Source organism: Phoca vitulina, unplaced genomic scaffold, assembly GCF_004348235.1.
Source record: "Phoca vitulina isolate PV1807 unplaced genomic scaffold, GSC_HSeal_1.0 scaffold9, whole genome shotgun sequence".
NCBI classification, from domain to species: Eukaryota; Metazoa; Chordata; class Mammalia; order Carnivora; family Phocidae; genus Phoca; species Phoca vitulina.
The window spans coordinates 39,893,124-39,904,990 of NW_022589712.1; the positions used below are offsets into that span (position 1 = coordinate 39,893,124).

An 11,867-nucleotide genomic window follows, 5' to 3' on the forward strand; every position below is an offset into this window, starting at 1 on the left:
CTTGGTCAACTCAGTTTGGACAACTCCCACACCCTCTACCCCCCAAAAGAAGGGAATTTGAATGCCTTAATGCACATTCTATGCACACTCCATTTTAGCACTCTTATTGACTTAGTTGAGCTCAATGTACTTGTCTGGAGACACATCTTTATAATCCAGGATAAAATTCACTTTCTTTTCCTATATACCTTTCAAAAAAAAGCCAGTTACATGACATTTTGATTATGTGATATTTTGACTATATTTACCTTTAAATATAAATAAGACATTTTCATGTATATCATTTTGTTTCATCAGACTACCTGTTGCTAATAGCAGCCCAACCCACCATCACAAGGCTACTTTGGGTTCTGGCCAAATGAATTTAATTGTCACAAATTCTCTATGGCAGTCTCAACCAAAACTGTGGCCTTTCCACTTTTCCCCAGGCTTCTGCTTATTTCTTTTTAATTCATATTTTAAACAAAGTGCTAACTTTTCCAGCTTTACCTTATACAATAAGAAAGGCTATTTTGTCTAAAACCTCCTAATGTCTAATTCCCCACCAGATTACTGATATTAAAAACAACGACAAAATTTCTCATGGGTGTAAGATTTTTATTCCAATTTGATTTGCATTCCAATGGAAATTATAAAATGTATTCACTTCTTTATTTTAAAAATGTGGCTTAAAATTTTTAACGTGAATTATAAAACATGATATATCTGCAGTTCAAAATTGGGCTAGTTGCAGTAAAAAGTTTTTAAAACAAGTGTTTAAAGCACCGTTTTCTACCTCCACATCAGAGATAACCTTTAATTAGTGATCACCCATGCTGTAAGAGCAGGATAACACTGAGACTTGAGTAAACAGAAAAATTGTAGAGCTTTTCCAACCCCAGATCAGGAACCTTTCTATGCCTTCTCATAGTGGCGAACAGCAACCACATCACCAAAAGTAAGAGTCTGAAAGATGCAAAAGATAATCAAATCTTTTTACACAAGAATATCAGCAGCTGAAATTTCTAAAGATTATCATATATATAATTTATGTGTTATGCAAAAGAATAATGTCATTTACAAACATTAAATGCTGCATCAGCTCTTCACTTCTTAAAATAAAAAGAAAAGAAACTTTTTTATTTATGGAGTGAATAACACGTATACATAGTTCATGTCTCTAAAAGGAAAATGAACTCAAACACCGAGATTAACTATGTAGATTTCAGGTCAAAAGAATTCCTTTTGCCTTAAATTATCAGGGTAATTGGAGCAAAATAGCTATCTGCTTTGAAAGTGAATCTGTTTTCATAACATAAATTTTGAAGAATTTTTAGAAAATCCAAATAATTTGGACAAATGGTATTTGGAATGACTGGTTTCAAAGTCATCAGGAAAAAGTAAAGTTACAAACGTTCTCATTACTTTGGTCATCATACTTTAGCCGATGTGGACCTAGGTGGCTAGGTGGGTATGATATGGAACATGGGCTTTTATGTCAAATTGACTGGAACAATTGCTCTAAAATCTCTACAAAACCTAGGGGTTTTTTTTTTTTTTTTTTTTTTTAAATTTTTTTTTTTTTTTAATATTGTATTTATTTGCGAGAGAGAGAATGAGAGACAGAGAGCATGAGAGTGAGGAGCAGACTCCCTGCTGAGCAGGGAGCCTGATGTGGGACTCGATCCTGGGACTCCAGGATCATGACCTGAGCCGAAGGCAGTTGCTTAACCAACTGAGCCACCCAGGCGCCCCAAAACCTAGGGGGTTTTTTAATGTTCATTATTTTCATGTGTTGACATGACTTTCAAGAATATAGCATGCCTTCATCATCCATTGTTTTAATATTTTTTGAAATCAGTCTTGACTGATCAGTCATACATGCCAAAGCTGAGCTATCCACTGTCCTGTATCCAGGGGAAAAAATGGAGATAAAAGCATAAAGGAGAATCTCAGATTGGATCTTTTATAAATCAGTCCTTTTTTTCGACGATCAGTGCAGAAATAAGTGGGCAAATATTCGTTCACGTAAAAGGAAAACTGACCCTCTGTTCTCCATCCCATTTCCACCCGTGAAAAGAAGTATGAATAATGTAAGCCCTGTGTCTTAATCTAGAACAGCCCTGATAGCAGCAATTATGGAGAAGAGAAAAAAACAACAATTTCCTTAAATCACAAAAACGAGAAACCCCTTTCGTCCACTTAGAAGGAATATGTACAGCAATACCCAGCCCCCCCCAAAAAACCCCAAATGATATATTTACTATTTTAATGTTATCAAAATACCATTACTCAGTTCACAAAATAGTGCCTGGATGTTAGATTAAGGCATTACATTTTCCCCAGGTTATGATGTTACTCCATTATTAGAGAAGTTTTACTTTATTTTATATCTTATAGGTTTTTACATGACCACCAGTATTGAACAGGCATGTTTACAAGACACCTTATGCCTCAAAAGAAAGACTGGAAGGAAGTAACACCAAAATGGTTCCCTCTAAAGAGATACTACACTTTTCTGTTACATCCTAAATTATCTGCACTGAACATATGGAATTTTATAAACTAAAATATAAAGTGCTTAAAGATCTCTTATTTATTACAGTAGCTGTAATTTCTCTGATATTCAGGAAACTTGATATTTTTATAGTAATATCACTCCTTTTATATATTTCCATGAATATTTTTTAAAGATTTTATTTTTGTTTGTTTGTTTGTTTGTTTGTTTTAGAGTGAGAAAGAGAGAGAGAGAGCTTGAGCGGGGTGAGGGGGTGGGGGAGGAACAGAGGGAAAGGGAGAGAATCTCCAGCAGACTCCGCACTGAGCAGAGCCCTACATGAGGCTTGATCTCATGACCCTGAGATTATGTCCTGGTCGTAACCAAAAGTCAGATGCTTAACAGACTGAGCCACACAGATGTCCCCATGAATATTTTTTATATTCATTTTTCATTTGAGGTTTAGACACTCACGGTAATCCCACACATTCTTTTGGCATAGTTGTAGCTAAATCAGTGGCAACTTTTTAAAAATACGCTGCATAGAATTTTTCTTTTTTTCTATAATTAAAGAAGCAGAGCTGAGGATACAGTTAGCTAGGACATTTGTATTTCCTCTGTTGTACGCATGGTCAAAGAACCTTGCTGGAGACTTAACGTTATCAACGAAGGGAGGGAGGGAGAAGGAGCTGGGGAACAGGAGTGAGCTGTGCCAAGCTAGAAGGAACCAAGGGAGAATTGCCATTACTTACCATAGCCATTTTGCCATCCTTAATTTCTCTTACAAAATTTGTTTCTTTGCCATCCCATTTCTGTACATGAACAAGTTTGTCCCCATCCAGGCTAACAACAGACTGAGACCGACAACAAAATGCAGAACATAGCAAAGGTTCCGATTAGATTCTCATATAAAAATCAAGTGAAGTGGTTTTTGAAGGAGCTACATAATTGAATAAATGGTGGGCAACTAATTATCATATTAGTACCATATCCTCTGTTGCTTCTGGAGTCATTATAGAAACTAATAATTCATAATTTGATTGAAATGTGTACATCTAAATGCAAAAACTTCATCTATCAGAAATGAAAATCCTGAACAAGTACTCTCAGACCGGTCACTCTACTCTTTTAAACAAAGCTTTAAGATGAGGCAAACTATTTAGTCAAACTGAGGCAATCAGAGAGATTAAGCAAAATGCAATCTTTATTTTAAATGAACACTGTTACTTTTTGAAATACAGATATGAGAAGAAAAATGTAGAGTAAGAAATAGACTTGAGATTCGAGCTACATACAGTCAGCAGCCACTGTTCAGAACATCACATGTGTGCGCTACAATGCGAAAGTAATCCTCATGTCCTCTCTGAATTGAAATACAGAGAACATTCTCTACTTCTCATCATCTAAAAAAGAGAACCATGCGGACTCTCTCTTTTATTCCCTGCTCCCCACCCCCTTCCAGCGAAGGCGCGGCTCCTTACCTTACAGTTTCTGTCGTCTGCAGTGGTTTCGTCAAACTCTTCTCCCAGATGGAAACTAATCTCTGTGTTCTTAAATGTGCTTTGAGTCCTGATCACCACTTTGTCCCCGTCCTGACTGATGATCACTGTTGGTTTAGTCACATTTCCCACCTGCCTAGTGGCAAAGCCCACACCTAAAGAAAGAAGCAATACAGTTAGCTGCAACTTCCCAAATAACTCACATAACAAGAATCCACTTTCCTATTCTGGAATCCAGACCCTCAAGTGTAAGTTTCATCAGCCCCCTAATCAGCCAATACAACTACTGAGCTATAATCATATATATGGATGCTTAATTGGATGCACAAATGATAAGTGGATGCTGAAGAGAAAACAAAAAGGCACAGAAGCTTCACATTCTCCACAGACTACTAAATGCCCTGTTATTTAGCCCCAGGCAAGAAAGCAGACACATGCCACATTAAAAATCCTTTCTGTGGGAAATGCATAGCCTAGCATTCGATTACGACAATACACTCTGTCTTTGTCACTCGCCAATCTCATGGGTGAAGAAAGGAATGGGCGTACTATGGAAGCTGCAGGTTAAGAGGAGAGCAGCACATCTTATTTTTACCTACCTAGAGCCTTCATGTACTCATCAAAGTTCTGGCTGTCCGTCAGCTTCCAGGTAGCACAGAAAGCCTCCACCATCCTTGCCCTTTCTGTTAGCTTTGAAAACAGGTAAGAGACAGGAGGGAGGATCTCTGGATCTTACTGCCAGTGCAACTCAGAAGACCCCTTTGCACCTCACCGCAGCTCCTGCCTTCTTATTTGGAAAAGAGGCAGGCAGAAAGCCAAGGATTTGAATTGCAAACACACCCTTCCAGTGTCCCCCTTTCCAGAAGGCTGTTGCCGGGGGAGGGGGGGAGGGGGAGCTCAAGTGAGGTTCCAATCTGCTTTGTGATTGGCTCAGGCCACTGGGTTAGCGGAGTAGGGCAAGTGCCTCCCTAACCTCACTCTGTAGCCTTTCTGCTGAGAAAGCTCTGCAAGGATTCAATGGGGCTGGAGGCAGGGAATGGGGGAAATGAGAGAGGGTCTTTCAGGTTCAGCTCGAAAACTTGGCAAAGGCAATTTTAGACTGTGCGGGAAGAAAAAGATGCACAATAGGACATTCAGATTGATTTCCGTTAATGGCAAAGCTGATTACAAATGAGGACCCCCTTTAAAGAAAACCACTGAAATGTCAGACTTTTCAGACAAAAGAGGCTGAATAGTCTCTTTTATTTTCTCTCATATTTACAGGGAGAGCAAAACACAAGCTACAATATGCCAAACTAGGAGAAGAAGAGGGGGAGGGGGTATAAATGCCTTCCCTAGATTGTACAACGAGAAGGCTACTCCGTCTGAGTATCAATGGGGCACTAACTAACTTTGGCCTCTTCCCAGCACAAACTGAGTGAATTTAAAGATCCATTGTCCTTTCTAAGAATCTGAGAGCCAGACTGAAATGGAAAAGGGACCTAAGGAAGAGTATGGTTAGGACTCACTAATGAGGTACAAAATAAAAGAATGTTCTTTTTTCTCTCCTTCAACAGATTATAAAATCTATGTGGAAAAATTGAACATAAGATCATTTAATAAGATTTTGAATACATTATATGTTGAAAAAAAAGAAGAAGAAGAAGATAGCAGGAACGGAAAAATGAAAGGGGGGGAATCGGAGGGGGAGGCGAACCATGAGAGACTATGGACTCTGAGAAACAAACTGAGGGTTCTCGAGGGGAGGGGGTTGGGGGGATGGGTTAGGCTGGTGATGGGTATTAAAGAGGGCACGTTCTGCAGGGAGCACTGGGTGTTATGCACAAACAATGAATCATGGAACACTACATCAGAAACTAATGATGTAATGTATGGTGATTAACATAACATAATAAAATAAAAATATATATATAATATCATAGAACATCCTATATGTCCCAAATCATCAAAATCAAATAATTTTGGCAGTGAGATTACTATCCATATGGCTGAGAAATAAATCATGTTTATTAAAGACTAAAAAAAAAAATAAGATTTTGAATGACTTGCACCATAGGACCTTTTGATTTCCTGAGGCCACATCTATGTAAATACCATCTGTATATAAGTTGGGTGTTAACAATGGGGGTAGGAATTGGAAAAATTGTGAGAATCAGAGGAGCTTTGGCTTTCCTTGTTCTGATTCAGGGTACCCCCCAAATAGCAAAATACCTCAAGAGTTCTAAGTAGAGTATTTAATGGAGGTCTCAGAAACTCCCTTCCCCAGAGGTTCTTCGTGCTTTACTTAGTATAGACCACAGATGAAAAGTAGGCTCCCTGGCTTTCATGGGGATGGAACAAGGGCATCTGATTCGGCAATTCCTGCTCTCCTCTATCTGCTAGCATTTAAGCCTCAGCCCACTGCCTTTTAGCTTCTGCCCACACTGCAGACGAGACACAAGCCTCAGAACGTGTCTCATTCCCCTGCCAGCTCCAAGATTCTACTGTGATGTCTCAAAGATACCTCAAAAGTGTTCCTTTAACATAAATTTAATCTTTACCCATACCTGGCCTTTCTCCAGTTTTCACCACATTTGTAAATGGCACCATCAGCCACCCCACGGCACAAGCCGGAAAATCTGGAATCATTTTTTTTTTTTAAAGATTTTATTTATTTATTTGAGAGAGAGAGAATGAGAGAGAGAGCATGAGAGGGGGGAGGGTCAGAGGGAGAAGCAGACTCCCCGCTGAGCAGGGAGCCCTATGTGGGACTCGATCCCGGGACTCCAGGATCATGACCTGAGCCAAAGGCAGTTGCTTAACCAACTGAGCCACCCAGGTGCCCCTGGAATCATTTCTAACACTCTATTCTCTAAAATCAAAATCAGTGTCAAGGTCTATCTATTTTGCTTCCTGAATATTTGTCCAATTGTCATCCATCCCCTGTCTCTACAACCACCATCTTAATTCAAGCAGCCACTGTCTTTTATGAATCCTTTTGATGTGGGAAACAAAGGCAGAAGAAAAATTATTAAATCTCCTCACTACCTACAGCCCACTGACAAGTCCTTGGAACAGGCAGAGGGACCTTCCTCTAGGAGCTCAGCTGCCTCGACGGTAATACTCTGCTAAGGGCAAGAGGCAATCTAAGCTTGAGCCCCAGGATCCTGTAGATCTACTTGAACATATAAAAATTCCTTTGGAAACTTCCTTTTTCTTTACACCACCAAGATACATGTTGCCAATCATCCTCTAAGCATATGACCCACTGACATACATCTGAAGAGTCTCATGACTGAGTTTTTACTAAACAGTGATAAATGACCTTTTCCTAAAAATAGCTAGCCCCCTCAGGATCCTGGAGACCTTGTTTCCAAAATGCCAGGAACTGGAGGAACTGTGGGGAATCAGAGAGGCTTTGGCTTTACTTGTTCTGACTCAGGGTACCCCCAAATAGCAAAATACCTCAAGAGTTCTAAGTACAGTATTTAACGGAGGCTCTGAAAGTCCCTAACCCTCTCCCAGCTTGAAATTATATAATGGGCCACTCCTCACAGCCCCAGCACAGCTCTTTGTGCCCACAGGTCCTGTCCCTGTGCTTTAATAAAACCACTTTTTTTTTGCACCAAAGATGTCTCAAGAATTCCTTCTTGGCTTCGAACCCTAACATCTTTCCTACATCACTATGGCAACAGCCTCTCAGCTGTTCTTCCTTTGGCCATGCCTGATCTCCAGTTCTTTCCCGACACTGGAGCCTGAGTGACCTTTTAAAATACAAATCTGCATTTTTCTAGTGACAAAAGGTGTTGAGACCCTTTTCATGTGCTTCTCTGCTATTTGTATATCTTCTTTGGTGAAGCGACTGTTCAAATCTTCTGTCCATTTTTAATTGGGTTGTTTGTCTTGCTGCTACTGAATTTCAGAGTCCTCAGTATATTCTAGATACAAGTTATTTGTTTCTTCATTTTCTTCATTTTTTTGATTGTATTAATGGTTTCATTGGTGTGTCAAAATTTATCAGGTATGTACATTAAATATGTGCAGCTGACTCTATGCTGATTACAGCACAGTAAAGCCATTTTTAAAAATCTAAATTTTTTTATTATTATGTTCAATTAGCCAGCATATAGTACATCATTAGTTTTTTAACATAATAAATAAATAAATAAATAAATAAATAAATAAATCTTATCTTGCTCCTCTCCTGCCTAAACTCCTTCATATGACTTCCTCCTGCCCTCACGTTAAAGAAGAAAATTTCTAACATTGTATATACCTGGCCTGCCACTAACATTTAAAGGACTCGGAGTAAGAACTCAAAGGGAGGCTGACATGCCATTGTGTCTCAACCATAAAAGTTATGGATCCAACGATGCCCACAGCCTCACCAGCGTCCCAGCTAGAACTCAAAGCCTACCCCTCTACCCGTTCCCGACAGGCATCCTGTGGCTCCTTGCAGGCCTGAGCACTAGCACAGATCTGGTGAGGCGGGCGGGCAGAAGCTGATCTGGAATCCCCTAAACCTGGGATGGGGACTAACCTGGACTTGGTGTTGTGCTGACATGACTGAAGATGCCGGAGGCCACCATGGAAAGCCTGAAATGAAACCAACCCAGAGAAAGCAAAGCGTATACAGTCAGACCCTTCTGACATCAACTGAGCCTTTGAACCAAGTCCCTAAAGCTAGCTCCATCTATGACCTTTTCATAAATTCTCTTTTTTGTTAAATCTAGATGACTAATTAATCCATTATGCAAACAATCCTCTGTGATGGAAGTTCTTAGACCATTTTATTTTGTAACATCAGAATATTCTTATGTTCCGTTTAATAAAATATGCTAAAACTGATAGAATGTTTAAGTATTATTCTAAAATATAATAAATCATTTCTTTTTCATTGTCCAAGAATGTAAGATCATTGAAATTGTACATATTCACCTTAGCTCCTTATAGATCATGGTGCTGAAATTATTCACCCATGCTCATTTATTTCTTCCACTCTCTACATAAGGATGTAAGCTGATGATATACTAATTTTAACTTAAAACTTAAATTCTGTAACTCTGATTCTTTCATACCTCATATAAAACATAAAATCTCAGCAATTTAGAGATAGTCTTTTGGTTGTATATTAATATAGTGTGAAGGGGAAGAGAATTTTGTTATACACATGTCTATAGTAGAAATTTAAGGAAAAGCCACTTGACGATTTTATAGTTCTCTAAACTGACACTTTAACCTTACTGTTTTTAATTATTTAAGATGTATTAGTTTATACCTAATAATGTTTGCTTTCAAATAATAGGCTATTTTTCTCTGTTATTGAAGATTGTACTAGAAGAGAAAGTGAAAGATTAGCGAAGAGACTGTGTTGTGCTAAGCATGATTCAACTAATAGATATTTTTTCCAATTTTCCTATACCTGAGAGCAGTTTATGATTTTGCTATGGCTTTTATAACACGAATGCATCCACAGGCTTTAGAAAGCAAATACTGTGACAGATTGACCACTCTTTCATGGCTATTTCCTTTATGTATTAACTAATGACAATAAATGAAATAAAGATTTTTTTAATAGTGAAATTAAAGGAACAAAGAAAGAAAAGTTGCTTTGGGCGATCTTGGCAAAATCTCCACGTGGAGTTGAATCTCCTGGCACCTGCTTTATGGTATTTTTTTCTTCTTAAGAAAACAGAAAGTATTAATTTTTAACACTGTTCTTGAGCAAAGTAAGCCAACCATGCATGCATAGCTTGAATTGGAATTGCTGGGCCATAGATTAACCTTCAATTTTGGAAGATAATGCCAAAATGTTTTCCAAAATGGATGCACCAGTTTAGGCCCCCACAAGTGGATTCACATCTTCCCCAACACTTAGTACTGACAAGCTTTTTAAAGTAGGCCCATCAGATGCATATAAAATGACAATTTTGTCTTGATTTGTGTTTTCCTAATCTCTAATGAGGTGAACATCTCTTCATGTGTTTATTGGTCTATGGTTCCTTCCTCTGTGAAATATCTATTCATCTTCTGCCCAATATCATGTAGATTGTTTGTGTTTTTCTTATTGCATATTCTTGATCCTAATTGTTTTAGAGTGTGGTTGTCATGAATATCTTCTGCAAATTTGTAACTCACTTTCTTTAATGTAGCTTTTGATAGCCAAAATTCTTACTTTTTAATTTTTTTTTTAAAGATTTTATTTTATTTGACAGAGAGAGAGCACAAGTGAGTGGATCGGCAGGCAGAGGGAGAAGGAAGGGGAGAAGCAAACTCCCTGCCGAGCAGAGAGCAGGGTCCTGGGATCATGACCTGAGCCAAAGGCAGATACTTAACCAACTGAGCCACCCAGGCATCCCTTTAAGTTCTTGCTTTTAATATTGTCAAATTTATTAATATTTTATTTTATGGTCAATGTGTTTTGTCTTATTTAAGGAAACAGCCTACCCAAGTTCCAAAAGATAATTATATGCATTTTCTACCAAGAGTTTTAAAGTTTTAACATTTGAGCTCTTAACTATCTGGACTATATTTTTACATGTCGTGAGAAGTAGGGACCCAAACTATACTCACCTCTGTAATTTTCAACATTCCATACATGTGTTGATCTCTGCATCCTATTTTATGCTACTAATCAATTTTAAAATCCCTCTACTATTGTTAAGTCATCTTAATTTTTATGGCTTTGGGATAATCCAGTATCTGGAAGAGCAAGTCTCCCCAACTTATTATTCTTCTTTGGAAATATCCTAACTATTCATGGCCCTTATTTTTATATATATACTAAAATTCTATTAACATCCATAAAAAATTTGTTTTTTTAATTGGAATTACATCTCTTTTATAGATCAATTTGGAATAATTGACACCTTTATATTGTCTTCTTATTTATGTAAATGATGTATCTATTTATAGAGTCTTCAATATTGTGTAATAATGTTTCATCATTTTCCCTCTAATGCTTTTGTATATATTTTATATAGACTTAGATAACTGGGGTTCCCTGAGACTACGGAAAATAATATTTTCTCCTTAATTATATTTTCTAGTGGTTTGCTGCCATTTCATAGAAATATAACTGACCTTGGGAAACATCTGATCTGTAGCCTGTTCACTACTATCCTATTATTTTTAATAACCCATAGATTATTTTTCTAGGTTAATAATGATAGCATATATAAATTATGCTATTTCAACTTACTCATCTCTGATATAATTTTTCCTATAATATTGTACTTAGAACTTCAACTCAAGGTCAACTCAAGGCAAAAACATTGTTGTCTCATTCCTGATTTTTAAAGGAATGCTTCTAATGTTCATCTATTTACTATGTCATTTCCAGGATTTTTATAAATCATCTCTTTTTATAGTAACAATGTTCCCTTAAATTCCAGGTTCCCCAATTATATTTATTATGAACGGGTATGCTGGTGAGTCATATGCCCTTTTGCCATCTAATATAGTGTGCCTTTAAAGCTTAAAATAAAGCAAGAAAGTCTTTGATCTACTCCACCATCTGCCTCCTGGCTACAGGATGTTAGGTCTGTGCCAACCAGAAACCTAGCAAGACATATTTCCTTGGATATTGCAAACAGGAACATTACATTTTAGATTGTTATAATTCTGTTCCCTCTTTCCTGCCCTTTCCTTCTCCTCCCTTGAAATTAGAAAAGGGCAGGAAGTAGCTAGCATAATGCTCCCTTAGAAGTGTGGTTTCTACATACAAGGTGCTATTATCTTAAGCAAACTTTAAAACCACTTAAGCAGTAAATGATGAATATGGTAGTTTTTTTGCCGGTATATCCCCAAAGTGTCAGAGAACTAAGCAGTGAGGACAGAATATTCCAATTCATTTCACATTTGTTTCACAACTGGAAGCTGATCCCACCAAACCTACCCTCTAGCTAAGATAG

The 11,867-nt window shown here is 37.7% G+C and overlaps 1 protein-coding gene across 1 annotated transcript; it reads right to left on the minus strand.

Annotated features, from left to right (window-relative positions):
- Nucleotides 1–580: 580 nt before the first annotated feature.
- Nucleotides 581–4,890, minus strand: FABP7 (fatty acid binding protein 7). Its single transcript, XM_032407963.1, has 4 exons — nucleotides 4,575–4,890; nucleotides 3,958–4,130; nucleotides 3,229–3,330; nucleotides 581–945 (listed from the first exon to the last, which is right to left on the minus strand). The coding sequence occupies exons 1-4, from the start codon at nucleotides 4,645–4,647 to the stop codon at nucleotides 895–897; spliced, it is 399 nt and encodes a 132-aa protein (XP_032263854.1). The 5' UTR covers nucleotides 4,648–4,890; the 3' UTR covers nucleotides 581–894.
- Nucleotides 4,891–11,867: the final 6,977 nt, after the last annotated feature.

What these genes read in the sequence shown, in the direction of transcription:
- FABP7 (XM_032407963.1), bottom strand. Translation starts at nt 4,647, where the DNA reads ATGGTGGAGGCTTTCTGTGCTACCTGGAAGCTGACGGACAGCCAGAAC. An exon ending in CAGACGACAGAAACTGTAAG is followed by an intron (nt 3,331 to 3,957) that starts GTAAGGAGCCGC and finishes TGTCGGTCTCAG; the next exon opens with TCTGTTGTTAGCCTGGATGG. An exon ending in AGGATGGCAAAATGGCTATG is followed by an intron (nt 946 to 3,228) that starts GTAAGTAATGGC and finishes TGCATCTTTCAG; the next exon opens with ACTCTTACTTTTGGTGATGT.